The following is a 20414-nucleotide window of genomic DNA, read 5'->3' as shown; positions in this document are numbered from 1 at the left end:
ATGGGGGTCCCAACTGTTCAGACACCCCCATCAATATTAACCCATGTTTAAATCCAACCAAAAAATAGACCCCTCCCCCACCCATTATCTAGGTGTTTGGTGTGAATGTGTCTTGCTGCGAAGGTCGCCGGTGTGGTTCATCCTCGGCTTTGCCGATTAGAAACAGAAATAAATGGCGCTGCAGATAGAATTTCAAGTATGTGACCAGTTTTTTGTTTTAATCGTAAAGTCGGTGCAACATTTTCTTTTTTTTTCTTTGTTTTTAAAAAATGTCACAACACTGCATGACCTGTAATGCTCACGATATTTACATTAACTGCATACAGAAAAACTCAAGAAAAAAAAACCCAAAAAAATAAAAGAAAAACCAAAAGAAAATACAACATTAGGGACTGAAACAACTACTCCTATCATACACTAGCAGAAAAAAAAAAAATCAATGAAAAAAGGAAGATTGCATGCACTTTACATAGACGACCAATGTAAAGTACAGGGCGGCGGTGAGAGATACAGAACGGAAGAAATCGGGGACACCGAGGAAATGGCTTCATGGTTGATACAATGAAACAGAAGAAATAATGAAAATATTGTCAGAGAACAGTCACACAAACGGCACAAATAATGAGAAACAGGAACAATCGGAAAAGTAACACGAAGCACACAAAGCGCTTGACAATCTGTTAATTCAGAAAGGGTTAAAGATGAGTGCACCCATCACCTGCACTCAGAGATGGAGGCCATTTTTTTTTTTTTTTTTGGCGCCGAATCAACATGCATGATTATACAATTGCCATCACTGAACCAAACGGGTGAAGCCCATAATGAAGGCAGCTGAGGAGCCAGCGGCACTCGTTTTGGAATTGCCCATTTCCAGTCTTAGAGGAAAACAATCATCAGAAAATGACCTATTTCATTCAGGTTTTTGTGCTTTGTGTATATTTTATTTTCAGATTTATTAAAGAAAGAAAAAAAAATTAAATTTGTATTTCTTCAATTTACACACTGGCCCCTGGGGCTTATTTAGACTGCTTTCTACAGAGTTTTCAGCAGGCCGGTTATCATCAATGCAGGATTTACAGTGACAGGTAACACCTCTTCACATAGCAGATAATACAGGACCCACTCATCACAATAAGTGATGTCACAGCTCACCTCCTCCCACGCTCATTAGATGCTTCAATGCTGCTAATGTATAAGTGTTTTCTGAAACAGGAAGTTAGAGTGTACAAAAGCCCCAGTGGTCAGTGTGAGAATTGCAGCATTTCCATTTTTTTTTTAATTATATATGATATATATTATATAAAAAGATATTGAAGAAAAAAAAAAAAAGTCACCTGTGTCTGAAATCCCACTCCTAAATCTATATCAATCTAAATATTATATATATATATATATATATATATATATATATATATATATATATATATATATATATATATATATATATATATATATGGTATATAGAGGAATGAGATTTCAGGCACAGGTGACTCCTTTTTTCAATAACTTTTTTGTAAGGAGTTGCAAATACTACATTACTTTGCTCAAGCTTAATTTATGCATTGGATGCCGCTAGGCAAGAAAGTCGCATTTAACAGCAACTCTATAAACTATACAGCGGCTATGACCCGATTGCCACATATTACTTATCTTGTTGCATAATATAAAGCATCAATATCAGGCCCTAAAATTGTTATACAGAGCAAATATAATAAATCGGCCGGAGATTGCTTGGCCAGTCAATTTGTTTTTAATTTTTTATAAAAAGTTCCAAGTAGTCTCAATACAAAACAAAAGAAACACAATGCCTTTCACCGATCCTCATTGCTCCCAATCCAATACACTGCTGGTTTCTGCTTCCTGGTCTTATAAATCACGCAAAACAGTGGTGATCCGATTCAGGTAATTGATGATATTTCTTGTGTTGAGAAGCAGCAAAGCCCAACGAGGATTAGGAAATGTAAAGAAATTGGAGGAGGAGCGGTTGAGGGAGGTATTGGATCTTTTGGATTATACCACTTTTAAAAAATAAAAATAAAAAAATAAAAACATATATATATATATAAAAAATATATATATATTTATGAACTAAAAAATAAAAATAGAAATAAAAGATTAATATATTAATTTATTTTTATTTTAGTTTATATTTCTATTTTTATATATTTTAGTTGTTTGTTTAAAAAATTATATATAAAAAAAACTTAAAAAATAGAAGTAAAACATAAAAATAACTTAAATATAATAAACGAAAATAAAAAAATATATATTAATTTTTATTTCTATTTTAGTTTATTTTTTAGTTTATATATTTTCTTTTTTTAAGTTATATTTATATATTTTTTATTTCTAGTTCCTCTTTTTCTAGAATATATATATATATAAAAATACATTATATATATATATACACACACACACACACACATATATATATCTATAATATATATATATATATATATATATATTATAGATATGTATATGTGTGTGTGTGTGTGTGTGTGTGTATATGTGTATATATATATGTACGTGTGTGTGTGTTGTATATATATATATATATATATATATATATATATATATATATATTACACACACACATATATTATACATATACACACATATATATATACACGTCTGTAATTATATATATATATATATATATATATATACATACATATACACACATACATATATACACATACATATATACACACATACACACACATATATATAATGATATAGAAAAAGAGAAACTAAAAATAGAAATATATTTATATATATTTTATTTTCGAACTTGAAAAAAGAAAAAACTAAACTAAAATAAAAGTAGAAATAAATAAAAATATATAACAAAAAAATGGAAATAAAATAAAAATAAAACTAGCAATAAAAAAGTTAAGAAATGAAAAATAAAAGGAATAAACTGAAAAAAATTAAATAAAATATATATAATAAAATATATAAAAAAATAAAAATAAACTTAAGAGAAATAAAAAAAAAAACAACTAAAAAGTAATAGAAATAAAACAAATAAAAATAACGGGAAAAATAAGAATAGAAATAAATAAATAAAAAAATAAATTTGATAGGCCACACAATCCCTTTATGTATAACAATTGTTCCAAACTGTGCAGGTTTTGCAAGATTTGGGTCACTGACATGATCCATGATGGTTGGTGACCCTCTGTGCATTTAAAATTGATGTTGGCCTGTACATACAAGCCAATAAATAGCTGTCTTGCATGGAGCACATTGGCGATTGTTTAACACTAGAAGTCCCAAGAATTTCGAGCTCCATAGGGTTCCAATGGTAGAAATGTTAAATGGCCCCTCTCTGGGACTTCTAGTGTTAATGCCCGTGGTAGGCATATGTTAGCCAAGTATCTGCAGGTCTATAGGGGGTTATAAAAAATAAACAAAAATAAATGGCTTCCGGTGCTGAGGGGCAGATGATGGGTACATTCCATTGTGGCGTTCATACCAGGGAGCTTCAGTTTTTTGCAATCCATCAGGTCCAGAGATAACAGATGTATATTCACACATGCGCTCACAGCCATGAATTGTGAATGATGAATATACATATGCACAAGTGAAAACTTTTCGTTACAATACAATATTGTCGGCTCATTTATACGTAGTGTTTTTTTTTCTGTAGCTTCACATTTTCACTTTACGTAACATAAATAATTTGGTTAATAAAATAACTTGCATGTTTCAGCCACATTAATATATAATCTGTTAACAGTATAAATACTTTTTTTTTTTTAAATAAAATAAATCTGTGATATGTTACATAATACTGATAAAAACACAAAATAAAAACAAACAAATTAAAAAAAAACAAAAACAAAAAAAGGGAAGCTACGTTATTGGGTGCCTCTGCCCCGGCAGCTCGTGATGCGTTAATACTGTGTAATGGAGATGCATGCTTCCAAGGCCAGGCTACGTAGACAGCGTACACTTCTGTAGTGTCAGATAATTAGCAATATAAATCCATGGAGTGATCTCGTCGCTGTGGCTTAGAAACAAAGACGATCACTTAGCACATCGTTGTATATGTGGATTAGGAGTTGGCGAGGCTGCAAATCAGTGCAATCGAGAGAAAAAAAAAAAGGGGGCTTATGGGATGATACCATGTATGAAAAGCGCGGGGTGTGGGTTGTGGGAGTTCAAGAGGACGTGCAGCTGCAATAAGGACTATAAAAGTCGCCCTAAGGGGCATTTAAAGAGATGCACTGGTCAGCGGGCAGGGCAGGGAGAGTCCTGTTGTATTTGACAAGACAGACGCCTTCCATACACTGCATCTCCCATCAGCTCAATGAAGGAAGAAGTATACACTCCGGGGGGGGCTCGACCATTGCCCACGTCTCTCATTACAGGTGCACGAAAAGTTCTCCACCTAAATAATATACACACACAGTATATCACAAAAGTGAGTACACCCCTCACACTTTTGTAAATATTTTATCTTTTTATAGGACAACACTGAAGATCTGACCCTGTGATACAATGTGCAGTGTCAGTGTGCAGCTTGTATAACAGTGTAAATTTGGCGTCCTCTAAATAACTCACACATCCATTAATGTCTAAACCGCTGGCAACAAAAGTGAGTACCACCCCTAAGGGAAAACTGCCCCCAATTAGCCATTTTTCCTCCTCGATCATGTGACTCATTAGTGTTACAAGGTCTCAGGTGTGAATGGAGGGCAGGGGTGTTACATTTGGTTTTATCCCTCACACACTCTCTCATACTGGTCATTGGAAGTTCAACATGGCTCCTCGTGGCAAAGAATTCTCTAAGGATCTGAAAAAAAATAATTGTTTCTTTACATAAAGATGGCCGAGGCTATAAGAAGATTGCCAGCACCCTGAAATTGAGCTGCAGCACGGAGGCCAAGACCATACAGCGGTATAACAGGAGAGGATCCACTTAGAGCAAGCCTCGCCATGGCCGACCACAGAAGTTGATTGCACATGCTCAATGTCATATCCAGAGGTCGTCTTTTCAAAATAGATGTACGAGTGCTACCAGCATTGCTGCAGAGTTTACAGGGGTGGGGGTCCCCCTGTCAGTGCTCACACCATACGCCGCACACCGCAGAGGTTACAGGGGTGGGGGGAGGTCTGCCTGTAAGTGCTCAGAAAATATGCCACAGCATCCCATTGATCAGCATGGCTGTCGTCCCAGAAGGAAGTCTTTTTTTAACCATGATGCACAAGAAAGCAGCAAACAGTTTGCTGAAGACAAGCAGACTAAGGACATGGATTACTGGAACCGTCCTGTGGTCTGATGAGACCAAGATAAACTTATTTGGTTCAGATGGTGTCAAGCGTGTGAGGCGGCAACCAGGTGAGGACAAAGGCTAGTGTGTCCTGCCTACAGTCAGGCATGGTGGTGGAGGGTCATGGATTGGTGATGCATACGTGCGGTTGGCTCTGGGGGCTACAGTTCATTAAGGGAACCAAGAATGCCAACATGTACGGTGACATAAGGAAACAGAGCATGATCCCCACCCTTCATATTTCAACATGACATGGCACGACACCAAACACCTCCAGGGCGGCTACTGCCTCGCTAAAGAAACTGAAGGAAAAGATGTTAGACTATCCTTGTGTCTTCAGACCTAAACTATGGAGCATCTGTGGGGCTTCCTCAAACAGAAGGTGGAGGGGTGCAAGGTCTGTAACATCTTCCAACTCCGTGATGTCATCAGGGAGGATTGAAGAGGATCCAGCGACTCCTGTGAAGCTCTAGTGACCTCCATGCCCAAGAGAGTTAAAGCAGTGCTGGAAAATAATGGTGGGCACACAAAATATTTACATTTTGGACCCAATTTGGCCATTGTCACTTAGGGGTGTACTCACTTTTGTTGCCAGTGGTTTAGACATTAATGACTGTATATTGAGTTATTTAGACAGCACCAAATTCACACTGTTTTACAAGCTGCACACTGACACTGTACATTGTATCACAAGGTCAGATCTTCAGTGTTGTCCCATAAAAAGATATCTTAAAATATTTGCAAAAATGGAGTGTACTCACTTTTGTGCTATAGTATATATATAAAAAAAATAAAAAATAGAATAAAATTATATATATATATATATATATATATATATATATATATATATATAATATATTATAATATAATATAAATATTATATTATAATATAAATATTATATTATAATATAAATATTATAATATAAATATTATATTATAATATAAATATTATAATAGAATATTATAATAGAATATTATAATATAAATATTATTTTATATATATATATATATATATATATATATATATATATATATATATATATATATATATATATATAAATATAATATATAATATATATATATTTTTTTTAATTACACATTTACACACACAGCGGTTGTCCACCTTTGGAGTCATTCTTTTCCGCTTAAATGCAAGTATTTGAGGCTAAAAATGATTTTTGCAACTGGATTTGATTCAACATTTTGTACAGTTTGGCTTTTACTAGCTTTGTTTCACCACACTTTCAACTTTCATGTGGTCTGTGACCATAAACTAGCTGAGCGAAGCTCAGAGTAACAAAGTCTCATTCAATCTAAAATGAGCTCGCTAATAGATTCTCAGTTTACTCATTCAGCAGCCAGTAATATAAACACTGCACCGTAAAGGCTATAGAAAATAAAAAGTGCAAAATGGTTAAACCTAGATTCCAAAAGTGAGTTTTGGCCCCAAATACATGCAATTAAGTTTTAAAAGAAAGTATAACAATTGTCCCCAAAGGTGGACAACCCCTTTAAACTGTGACATGGTGGACGTCCATGCTACATAGTCTGCCAAGCCATCCGAAATTACAGAGGGTATATTGTGATGATTATTTTACCCATTTTTCTAAGTATAATATTTAGGTGGAGATCCTCTTTATATAAAACATGATGTAACTAAGAATCCTCTCTGCTTTACATTGGTAGGTGAAGGCTTATGACCTGGGCAGCAAATCCGAGCCATTTTGGAGGGTGGATGGTAAACGAGGGTCCTTAGTATCGTATATTGAGGCGCTGCTGGACCCCCGGTTGACCCATTACCTTTAAGCTAAGCCACGTAGTAGAGCCATACTTGCAGAGTGACATGACAGGGACAGCTGCCCAGGTCAACCTAGCCGTACACCAGCGGCCATCGGAGTAACAAATGATAAACAAAAAAAAAAAAAAGGAATTATTGCAGATTAAGTTAGCAGAGGACATGCAATCTTATAATTGTGTTAAGACCTCACTCTCCAACAGGTACCTGAAATGGGAGTAAGGGGCTTCCTGGAAGGTAATGATCAGGACTGATGCGCGCCCCCATTGCGGTCACCTCTGACATTATGATATAAAAGACTTTTTTTTTTTGTTTTCATTTTTTTTTTTCTATCTCTTAAACATTAACTTGATAGAAACCAAAGAATTTTTGTACACTATTATTGTACAGTAAAAGATAAAGTGTGCATTAAGTCGGCTTGTACATGACAATATTGTACATTATTTACATCGCGGTCCTCGTCAGCAAACGCTAGATCTTCTTATATACACACTGAAAATGTATCAGAAACATCTGACTAATACTCTTCATAATCACAACTGTAGCGTAATAGAAAAAAAAACAAAACAAAAACAATATTCGTTCAGTCACATGAGTTTTTGTCTTTTTCAGGTTTCCAGCGCCCACCTGCCTAAAATGCAAAAATATTTACCACATATTCACTTTACACCAGGTGGTGATATCTAGAAATATTGATGTACATATATTATTATCAATGCCTATATACACATATATCATCTTAGGGACTGTCAATGTTATCTGGAGATCTTCCTCCTCTTGGGTTTTGGGGGCTTCAGCTGTCGTTCTCTCTGAGGCACCTGAAGGAAGAACAGAGAAAAGCAGGAATACTGGGGTTATACCTCTATCCTTGGATTCAAGGACAAGCTATTGCCTAAAATGTATACACACAACCATTGCATCAGGGTAATTAAAGGCAATGACATGGAATTTTTCTTTTTTTTAGACTGCAACCTTCATATCTGATATGCAGTTTACACAACTTGATCCGAGGTTAATATTTTTCTCTTGTGGGAGTGTCTCTATCAGTAGTATAGGCTGAATGTGCGCTCTAGATGCACACAGACCTCAAATCCAGCCTATGCTGTTGGTGGAGGCACATATCGCTCACATCTAGCCTATATTACTGGGAGAGACACACAGAGCTCACATCCAGCCTATATTACTGAGAGACACAGACCTCACATCCAGCTTATATTACTGGGGGACACAGACCTCACATCCAGCCTATATTACTGGGGGACACAGACCTCACATCCAGCCTATATTACTGGGGGACACAGACCTCACATCCAGCCTATATTACTGGGGGACACAGACCTCACATCCAGCCTATATTACTGGGGGACACAGACCTCACATCCAGCCTATATTACAGGGGAACACACAGAGCTCACATCCAGCCTATATTACTGAGAGACACACAGAGCTCACATCCAGCCTATATTACTGGGAAAGACACACAGAGCTCACATCCAGCCTATATTACTGGGAAAGACACACAGAGCTTACATCCAGCTTATATTACTGGGAGAGACACACAGACCTCACATCCAGCCTATATTACTGGGAGAGACACACAGAGCTCGCATCCAGCCTATATTACTGGGAGACACAGACCTCACATCCAGCTTATATTACTGGGAGAGACACACACAGCTCACATCCAGCCTATATTACTGGGAGAGACACACACAGCTCACATCCAGCCTATATTACTGGGAGACACAGACCTCACATCCAGCCTATATTACTGGGAGACACACACAGAGCTGACAGCCAGCCTATATTACTGTGAGAAACACACACAGCTCACATCCAGCCTATATTACTGGGGAAGATACAAAGACCTCACATCCAGCCTATATTACTGGAGACACACACGGAGCTGACAGCCAGCCTATATTACTGGGGGAGACACACACAGCTCATATCCAGCCTATATTACTAGGGAGACACACACAGCTCACATCCAGCCTATATTACTGGGGGAGACACACACAGCTCACATCCAACCTATATTACTGGGGGAGATACAAAGACCTCACATCCAGCCTATATTACTGGGAGACACACACGGAGCTGACAGCCAGCCTATATTACTGTAAGAAACACACAGAGCTCACATCCAGCCTATATTACTGGGGAAGATACAAAGACCTCACATCCAGCCTATATTACTGTAAGAAACACACAGACCTCACATCCAGCCTATATTACTGTAAGAAACACACAGAGCTCACATCCAGCCTATATTACTGGGGAAGATACAAAGACCTCACATCCAGCCTATATTACTGGAGACACTCAGATCTCACATCCAGCATATATTGCTGGGAGACACAGACCTCACATCTAGCCTATATTACTAGGAGAAACACAGAGCTCAAATCCAGCCTATATTACTGGGGGAGACACACACAGCTCATATCCAGCCTATATTACTGTAAGAAACACACAGAGCTCACATCCAGCCTATATTACTGGGGAAAATACAAAGCTCATATCCAGCCTATATTACTGGGAGAGACACACAGACCTCACATCCAGCCTATATTACTGGAGACACACAGACCTCACATCCAGCCTATATTACTGGAGACACACAGAGCTCAAATCCAGCCTATATTACTGGGAGATACACTCCAAGAGAAAAATCTGAAACTTGGATCATGTGACAAACTGCATTATGAGGAAGAGGGGGCTGAAAATTAATAATCAATGAAGATTGTGTGCTGAAACTGAGTGTACTCTTATTAACCAAAAGGTAATCACTGACCAAGCAATAATTTTTTAATTCGGCCTCCTCATGATCCATGAGCTATAACCTCTATTCCAAAGGCTACAAACCCATTTGAGGCCTTGTTATTTGCCGGACAGGTTTATTGCATTTTAGGCATAATTTTAGATTGTCAAGTACAGGTTAAATTATTTATACATTTTTCAAAACAGATTTATATCAATGAACCGTTTATGACTCTCTGATGACCTCAAATTCATTTTTAATTATTTTTTAGTTCTGAACTCTATCGAAAACTTAATTTTGATGTAACCAGTGACCACCACTCATCTCTTGGGACTGGGCCCAGTCACTGTATTGCAACTTACATTGCCAGAGATCTTGTCCAGCTCGTTCATTGCCTCGTGTATTGCAGCTTCTAAATGATTATTTAGTGTTCCGCTCCTAAAAAGAGAGAAAGTCAGGATCATTTTGAAGAACAAGTTAGGTCTACGTTCATATCCCCCATCAGGAAATTATGAGTTAATAGAGGGGGATCTCCGCTCTAGGACCCTCCTGGACACCGTGAAAATCTGGCATAAAAGGGCTTAATTGATCAGCTTTTCTTTTTTTTTTTCCTCTGCAACTTTTTGACTGTTGCACCAAGTTTTTGCAAAAGTCATGAATTTTGTGTAAAAGCAAAAATCCTTTTTATTTTTTGTCCTTTACTAAAAATGTTAAATTTATGCCAAAAATTTCAGATGTACATAAAATCACTAAAACGGGACTTGAGTCCATTTTGCACAAAAATTAAGCAATTTAATTTTATTTTTTTTTAAAAGTGCAATTGAAGAATTAGGTGAAAATTTAAGGATGCCTAAAACTCTGCACACAAAGAAAAAAAAAAGAAAACACATAAAACAGAGTTTAAAAATGGAGCAAATTGACAGAAAATTAAGGTGCAAATGCAGAACAGGGAAAAATAAAAAAAAAAATAAAAAAAACACCCAAAACACACCAAAAAGCGAAAAGGTATAAATTCAACAATGAGCATTGATGGGCAACACGGTGGCTCAGTGGTTAGCACTGCAGTCTTGTGGTGGCTCAGTGGTTAGCACTGCAGTCTTGCAGCGCTGGGGTCCTGGGTTCAAATCCCACCAAGGACACCATCTGCAAGGAGTTTGTATGTTCTCCTTGTGTTTGCGTGGGTTTCCTCCGGGTTCTCCGGTTTCCTCCCACACTCCAAAGACATACAGATAGGGACTCTAGATTGTGAGCCCCAATGGGGACAGTGTTGCCAATGTATGTAAAGCGCTGTGGAATTAATAGCGCTATATAAATGAATTATTATTATTATTATTATTAATTAATGAAATCGGGCACAAAGTCTCTCACAGGAGGATTTGTTCTGTCCGGTATTATATAGGAGAACCTATTGATAAGACGGACGCTGTGTAATAATGATTTATTCACTTATATAGCGCCGTTATTTCCGCAGCGCTTTACATGTAATGCTCAGTTTCGCCTGTGGTGGCGCTGCAGGGAAATGTAACACTGCCCGATTTGACCAAAAATTGCAGCTGATTGCAGGGTTCCCGGCTAGGTCATGCAACCCTCCTTATTGCAGGGGTTATCCAAAAAGTGAAGAATCCCTTTTAACCAAGGCTCATTCATTTTTAAATGGCTATAGAAAAACTATAGCCAGACAGAAGTGGTGCAGTTTCTGGAAGCCATGGTTATGTACTGATCTGAAAACCCTTAGAAGTCCACGTTTAGGATACGATCCATTAGGGTACACTTACAAGAGTATGAATCGGACGAGTAAAGGGTACTTTACACGCTGCGACATCGCTAGCGATCTCGTTAGCGATGTGAAATTCTAGATCGCAAGTGCGATCTTTTGAGGTCGCACATAGGTCATTTTACACATGTGCGATCTCGAAAGATCGCAATTGCGATCTAGAATTTCACATCGCTAACGAGATCGCTAGCGATGTCGCAGCATGTAAAGTACCCTTAAGTCTATGGGTGTATGAGAAACATCAGACTGCACTCTGACGACATCTGAGTGCAGTGCAATATAAGGCTGACAATGGAGGAGATGGATAGATTAACCCCTCCCTCTCTTCTGCAGCAGTGATCCGATCGCAAGATCAGATCACAGTATAATGACACTCAGACCACGCTCGCAGCAGAGTGGCAGCTGAGGGTCATCAGCATATCGCATACAATGCTCTCACATCATATGGCATATGCTAATGTGACTCCAGCCTTCACCATGAGGTCTGAAGTCTGCGACAATCCAGCTGTTGTAACTACATCTCCCAGCATGCTCCAACAGCCGGTAAGCTTTCAGGTCATGCTGGGAGTTTTAGTTCTACCACCCGCCTGATCCTTACTTCCGGTTCCGTTTCTGCGCTCGATTGTATGCCTCCGTCAGAGTCTTAAACTTCTCACTCTCCATCTAAAAAATTAAATAAAAAAAAAATCAAATGAGATTATTTGTATCATCAGCCGACAACTACATTCGGTCAGTAAGAGAATAATGAAGCGGACTGTACAATCCAGACACTCCAGGGCAAAAATTACTGCCAAAATAATTCTCCCAAAACACAAAAAAACAAAGAAAACAAAACAAAAACCACCATGTCTATATATCCACTGGAACATTGTAACAAATTCCACCCGGCACTTTACAATCATGGGATCGACACCTTCAGGTGATGTTTTATATAAAAGTGTAACGTTTTGTAAAAATGCATAACAGAAGAAAAGTAGTTTTGTGGCCGGAAGTCCAACCCACATATCCATGTTGTGTAAATAAAAGCTTATAACCTGACTTAAAATTCATCCATTGGTTTTATAAATTACTCTTTTGAAAGCTGAAACCCTCCCAAAATTTGGTTTAGGTTATAAAACTAAAAGTTGCTGCAAAGCTGAAATATTGATCATTTAATGAACACAGAAAGGTCAGATTTTGGCAAGACAAAAGTTTTGTCGCCTTGTTATATAATGCAACCAATCCTAGTTTACATCCTCACCTGTGCTCACTTAATGATCGGTTCATTAGTGGGTGTGTAGAAAAAGAAATCCAGCACCCCAGACCTTCTCTTCAACTGCAACTTGACCTCTGACAACTTGCCAAAAATCCACCCTGCGACAAAGCCTTGATTATAAAGAGGCTGAAGACCAGATCCACTGCAGAGGTGGCTGGCACCTTTAAGGTGTCTCAGTGTCAAGTACAGAGAATTAAAAAAAGATTTGAAGAGACTGGAGATGTTTTTGACAAACCCAGATCCACAGACTCCGCAAGACAACTGCTTAGGAGGAACGTTTGTTGGTTAGAAAATCCAAAGCCAGCCCCTCTTCCACTGCAGCAGAGCTCCAACAGGCCTGGGCACCTCAAGTCCCTGTGTCAACTAGAACAGTTTGTAGGATTCTGTCTCGAAATGCCTCCATGATCGAATCAGTGCCCAGAAAACAGCACTAAACACAAGGCAATTAAAAAAACGTGTGGCATTTGCCAAGTCCCACAGCCTGCTAAACAGATGGACGCTGGAAAAGTGGCAAAAGGTGGATTTCTCTGATGAATCTTACGTTCAACTACACCACTGCCGCCGCAAATACTGCAGGAGACCTACTGGAGCCCGTATGGATCCAAATTACACCTAGAAAACAGTTAAGTTTTAGTGGTGGAAAGATCATGGTCTGGGGTTACATTCAGTATGGGGGTGTGCGAAACATTTGCAAGGTGGAAGGCAATATCAATAGCCTAAAATATCAAGAAGTATTAGCTACCCCTTACATTTCCAATCATAAAAGAGGTCAAATTCTGCAGCAAGATGGTGCTCCATCTCATCCATCCATCTCTACAACAAAGTTCCTCCTAGCAAAGAAGATCAAGGTGCTCAAGGACTGGCCAGCCCAGTCACCAGACATCATTGAGCATGTTTGGGGTAGGATGAAAGAGGAAGCTTGGAAGACAAAACCAAAGAATCTAGATGAACTCTGGGGGGCATTTAAGACTGCATTCTTTGCTATTCCTGATGACTTCATCAATAAATTGTATGAATCATTGTTGAACCGCATGGATGCAGTCCTTCAAGCTCATGGAAGTCACACAAAATATTAAATATGGCTCTAATAGCACCACAACTTCATTCACCAATGTTATGCAACATATCTTTGTATTAGAAGTTAATTATTTGTTTGAATTTCACATTACTTTCTGTGGGCGACAAAACTTTTGTCTTGCCAAAATCTGACCGGTGTTCATTAAATGATCAATATTTCAGCTTTGCAGCAACTTTATTTTCATAACCTAAACCAAATTTGGGAGGGTTTCAGCTTTCAAAAGAGTAATTTATAAACCCAATGGATGAATTTAAAGTCAGGTTATAAGCTTTAATTTACATAACATGGATAAGCAACAGAACGTCTGTCAGGCAGTGTACAGTCATGGCCAAAAGTTTTGAGAATGCTACAAATATTAATTTTTACAAAGTCTACTGCTTAAGTTTTTCTAATGGCAATTTGCATATACTCCAGAATGTCATAAAGAGTGATCAGCTTAACAGCAATTACTTGCAAAGTCAATATTGGCTAAGAAAATGAACTTTAACCCCCAAAATACATTTCAACAGCATTTCATTCCTGCCTTAAAAGGAGCAGCTAACATTGTTTTAGTGATTGTTCCATTAACACAGGTGTGGCTGTTGATGAGGACAGGGCTGGCGATCAATCAGTCATGATTAAGTAAGAATGACACCACTGGACACTTTAAAAAGGAGGCTGGTGCTTGGTATCATTGTTTCTCTTCAGTTAACCATGGTTATCTCTAAAGAAACACGTGCAGCCATCATTGCTCTGCACAAAAATGGCCTAAGAGGGAAGAGTATCGCAGCTACAAAGATTGCACCTCTGTCACCAATCTATCGCATCATCAAGAACTTCAAGGAGAGAGCTTCCATTGTTGCCAAAAAGGCTCCAGGGCGCCCAAGAAGGACCAGCAAACGCCAGGACCGTATCTTAAAACTGTTTCAGCTGTGGGATCGGACTACCAGCAGTGCCGAGCTAGCTCAGCAATGGCAGCAGGCTGGTGTGACTGCTTCTGCACGCACTGTGAGGCGGAGACTGCTTGAGTAAGGCCTGGTTTCAAGGAGGGCAGCAAAGAAGCCACTTCTCTCCAGAAAAAACATCAGGGACCGACTGATATTCTGCAAAAGGTACAGGGAGTGGACTGCTGAGGACTGGGGTAAAGTCATTTTCTCAGATGAATCCCCTTTTCGATTGTTTGGGACATCTGGAAAACAGCTTATTAGGAGAAGAAGAGGCGAGCGCTACCACCAGTCTTGTCTCATGCCAACTGTTAAGCATCCGGAAACCATTCATGTGTGGGGTTGCTTCTCAGCCAAGGGAATCGCACCACTCACAGCATTGCCTAAAAACACAGCCATGAATAAAGAATGGCACCAGAATGTCCTCCAAGAGCAACTTCTCCCAACTGTCCAAGAGCAGTTTGGCGCCCAACAATGCCTTTTCCAGCATGATGGGGCACCTTGCCATAAAGCAAAGGTGATCACTAAATGGCTCATGGAACAAAACAGAGATTTTGGGTCCATGGCCTGGAAACTCCCCAGATCTTAATCCCATTGAGAACTTGTGGGCAATCATCAAGAGACGGGTGGACAAACAAAAACCAACAAATTCTGGAAAAATGCAAGCATTGCTTATGCAAGAATGGACAGCGATCAGTCAGGATTTGCTCCAGAAGTTGATTGAGAGCATGCCCGGGAGAATTGCAGAGGTCCTGAAGAAGAAGGGTCAACACTGCAAATATTGACTTGCTGCATTAACTCATTCTAACTGTCAATATAACCTTTTGGTCTCATAATATGATTGCAATTATATTTCTGTATGTGATGTAAACATCAAACACAATTAAAAACCAGAGGGCAACAGATCATGTGAAAATATCATTTTGGTGTCATTCTCAAAACTTTTGGCCATGACTGTACAGAACATCCTAGTCTCAGACCTACCTTGATGGAAAATTCACAGAATATCCCACGAATCATCAAAGAATATCCCACGAACCATCACAGAATATCCCATGAATCAAAAAATATCCCACGAACCAAAGAATATCCCACGAACCATCAAAGAATATCCCACGAACCAAAGAATATCCCACGAACCAAAGAATATCCCACGAACCAAAGAATATCCCACGAACCAAAGAATATCCCACGAACCAAAGAATATCCCACGAATCATCAAAGAATATCCCACGAACCAAAGAATATCCCACGAACCAAAGAATATCCCACGAACCAAAGAATATCCCACGAACCAAAGAATATCCCACGAACCAAAGAATATCCCACGAATCATCAGAGAATATCCCACGAATCAGAGAATATCCCACGAATCAAAGAATATCCCACGAATCAAAGAATATCCCACGAATCAAAGAATATCCCACGAATCAAAGAATATCCCACGAATCAAAGAATATCCCACGAATCAAAGAATATCCCACGAATCAAAGAATATCCCACGAATCAAAGAATATCCCACGAATCAAAGAATATCCCACGAATCAAAGAATATCCCACGAATCAAAGAATATCCCACGAATCATCAGAGAATATCCCACGAATCAAAGAATATCCCACGAATCAAAGAATATCCCACGAACCATCACAGAATATCCCACGAACCATCACAGAATATCCCACGAACCATCACAGAATATCCCACGAACCATCACAGAAGATCCCACGAACCATCACAGAAGATCCCACGAACCATCACAGAATATCCCACGAATCAGAGAATATCCCACGAATCATCAGAGAATATCCCACGAATCATCAGAGAATATCCCACGAATCAAAGAATATCCCACGAATCAAAGAATATCCCACGAACCATCACAGAATATCCCACGAACCATCACAGAATATCCCACGAACCATCACAGAATATCCCACGAACCATCACAGAATATCCCACGAACCATCAGAGAATATCCCACGAATCATCAGAGAATATCCCACGAATCATCAGAGAATATCCCACGAACCATCACAGAATATCCCACGAATCATCAGAGAATATCCCACGAATCATCAGAGAATATCCCACGAATCATCAAAGAATATCCCACGAATCAAAGAATATCCCACGAATCATCAAAGAATATCCCACGAATCATCAGAGAATATCCCACGAATCATCACAGTATATCCCACGAACCAAAGAATATCCCACGATCAAAGAATATCCCACGAATCATCAAAGAATATCCCACGAATCATCAAAGAATATCCCACGAATCATCAGAGAATATCCCACGAATCATCAGAGAATATCCCACGAATCATCACAGTATATCCCACGAACCAAAGAATATCCCACGATCAAAGAATATCCCACGTATCATCAAAGAATATCCCACGAATCATCACAGAATATCCCACGAATCATCACAGAATATCCCACGAATCATCAAAGAATATCCCACGAATCATCACAGAATATCCCACGAATCATCACAGAATATCCCACGAATCATCAAAGAAAAGCCCACGAATCATCAGAGAATATCCCACGAATCATCAGAGAATATCCCACGAATCATCACAGTATATCCCACGAACCAAAGAATATCCCACGATCAAAGAATATCCCACGAATCATCAAAGAATATCCCACGAATTATCAGAGAATATCCCACGAATCATCAAAGAATATCCCACGAATCATCAAAGAATATCCCACGAATCATAACAGAATATCCCACGAATCATCACAGAATATCCCACGAATCATCACAGAATATCCCACGAATCATCAGAGAATATCCCACAAATCATCAGAGAATATCCCACGAACCAAAGAATATCCCACGAATCACCACAGTATATCCCACGAACCAAAGAATATCCCACAAATCATCAAAGAATATCCACCAAACCATCACAGACTATACCACGAAGCATCACAGAATATCCCACGAATCATCAAAGAATAGCCCACAAATCAAAGAATAGCCCACGAATCATCAAATAGCCCACGAATCAAAGAATAGCCCACGAATCATCAAAGAATAGCCCACAAACCATCACAAAATATCCCAAAATGTCTGACATATGTAGGTCCCACCTGTACCAGTCATGTCTTGCAACTTTTAGCGGACACATGTTGACGTTTCTGGGAGCTCTACAAATGTAAATCATTGTATATACCACAAGCCTTTAACAAGGTAAAGATCCAATCATCACTGGGCATCCGCCCGCATTGTCCCCACTGCTCGGGCATGTCTTTCCGTACGTTGTCACGTAGAGTACATGGAGATCGTTGCAAAAAATATTTGCAGGGTAAATTGATAAGAACTGCGGATTTTACATCACCGCACGACGATTTATCCCGCGGATGTCATTGTGCATTTCATGCTTTGTGAAATGTGTGGGTTTGCTCTATTTTTTTGCAATTTTCGCTCTCCTCGCACTCTCGGTATTATGTGCAATGCAAGGGACAAGCAGGACAAGACCATCAGATCTCTAGAATGATTCTGCCAGGAAATGTCATGCATTATAAATGTATTTTCTGGTGCACCCTTATGTATTCAGTCACTCCAGTGACAGCGATGCACAAATTAACGTGAGTAGCCCATCAAATTTAGGCAACAATAAAAGAGTGAAAGAAATCCGCCACTGCTCCGGTTCCGATGGTCCTCGTTAGTCTTTGGTCCTCATCCACACCAAGAAAGTGTTGTACATCCGCTGCTGCAGTCAATCAATGATTGCCGCCAGGTAACTTTTGTGCACAGTGATTAGCTGCGGAAGTGAAGTAGATGTACAAGACCTCATCGCTGAAAGAGAACCATAAAAAGACCGACGGACGCCACCGGACTGGAGCGAGCAAAGCGGAGTAACATCGACAGCAGCTTATTGTGCAGAGCTCTCCGACAATGCAGTGATCTGTACAGGACCGATAGTCAGACTACAGACACCCAGCAGATTCACACAGGAATGAATTATTAAAGTGGCTTGCTTGACTTCTGTATTGACCGCTTATCCTCTGTGCCGCTCCGGTCTTTCCACAGATTTTCCTGCCATTTCCCCTGCAATATCAGGCAGCCGATCAGAACGGCCCCACGGATTTGCAGATGAATGCAGTGCAAAAAATTGCAGTAATTTTCAGCTGCAGCGAGAACACAGCCTTAAAGGGAACTTGTCAGGTCCAATATGCACCCAGAACCACGAGCAGTTCTGGGTGCATATTGCTAATCCCTGCCTAACTGTCCCTGTATCTAGTAGCAGAGATAAAGTTATCTTTAGTAAAAGAATTTCTAAAGATCCTTTATGATATGCTAATGAGCGCAGGGACTAGTCGCAAGGGCGTTATTTCCCAAGACTAGTCCGCCCTCTTAACATGTTAGCACATCCACAGGGGAGTAATAACATGCTATGCAGTACTAGCGTCATTGGCAGTGACACGTGTACCTGTGTCCGTTGTCATCGCCTCGACGTTGGCTTAAGGCCCCGTCACACACAGAGATAAATCTTTGGCAGATCTGTGGTTGCAGTGAAATCATGGACATATTGTTCCATTTGTACACAGCCACAAACCTGGCACTGATTGTCCACAATTTCACTGCAACCTCAGATCTGCCGCAGATTTATCTCGGTGTGTGACAGGGCCTTTAGGCTCAGTGCACGTGATCAGAAGTCCCGGCACTTTCAGTCATGCGCACTAAACCTCTCTGAAGCCGGGACGCGTACACCCGGCTTCTTAATGGGTATGACTGGAAGTGCGGTGACCTCTGATCATGCGCACTGAGCCTAAACCCGGCGTCATCGGTGGTGACAACAGTTACGTGAGTCACCATTGATGATTGGCACTGAATAGCATGTTAGCACGCCACTGTGGGCATGGTAAGAGGGCGGACTAGTCGAGGGATATAATGCCCTTGCGATTAGTCTTTGCACTCATTAGCATATCATAAGGGATCTTTAGAAATACTTTTTCTAAAGATCCCTTTATCTATGCTACTAGATACAAGGACGGTTTTAGAAATACGCACACAGAACTGCTCGTGGTTCTGGGTGTATATTGCACCTGAGAGATTCCCTTTAAGACATATTAGATGACAGGGCTACCGCCTTCTCGTTGCTTTTTATCCATTACATCTCAAGAAATTTAGTAGTGGTTGTGGCCATTTTTTTTAAGCTTGGTCCAATTTAATTGAAAGGAACAAAACTAAACTGCAAAATTGTGCTAAATAAAAAAATAAAGAACAAGCCGTACCTGGTAAACAAAAGGGAAATGGCACATGCCAGAATACAGTGGCACCTTCAATCATGTAGATCACTATGGATGAACGTCAATAAACCCTTTAAAATCCGCACATTTCTCTCTCGTTTCATTGGGGGGGGGGGGGACACAGGACGGTAGCGGTGTCCCCCAATGAAAACTCAAGAGAAAGAGATTTTCCGGTGAGTACCCAAAAATCCCTCTTTTTACCTTCTTCATTCATGAGAAGACAACACTTCTTACCACACGCCAGTATCCAGCTCACACAATTAACATATCC

The 20414-nt window shown here is 39.4% G+C and overlaps 1 protein-coding gene across 2 annotated transcripts in view; it reads right to left on the bottom strand.

Annotated features, from left to right (window-relative positions):
• Positions 1-6777: 6777 nt before the first annotated feature.
• MBD5 (methyl-CpG binding domain protein 5) overlaps positions 6778-20414 on the bottom strand; it is an 88213-nt gene continuing 74576 nt past the window's right edge. For both annotated transcript variants that reach the window (XM_075317180.1, XM_075317181.1), the window contains 3 exons: positions 12211-12275; positions 10201-10276; positions 6778-7892 (listed from right to left, as the gene is read on the bottom strand). In XM_075317180.1, coding sequence (XP_075173295.1) covers positions 7830-7892; positions 10201-10276; positions 12211-12275 — 204 coding nt within the window. In that variant the 3' untranslated portion in view covers positions 6778-7829. The remainder of the gene's footprint in view (positions 7893-10200; positions 10277-12210; positions 12276-20414) is intronic.

Source organism: Anomaloglossus baeobatrachus, chromosome 7, assembly GCF_048569485.1.
Source record: "Anomaloglossus baeobatrachus isolate aAnoBae1 chromosome 7, aAnoBae1.hap1, whole genome shotgun sequence".
Taxonomy (NCBI): Eukaryota; Metazoa; Chordata; class Amphibia; order Anura; family Aromobatidae; genus Anomaloglossus; species Anomaloglossus baeobatrachus.
Note: the sequence above shows the minus strand (reverse complement) of the source record. Positions and strands in the feature narration are given on the sequence as shown.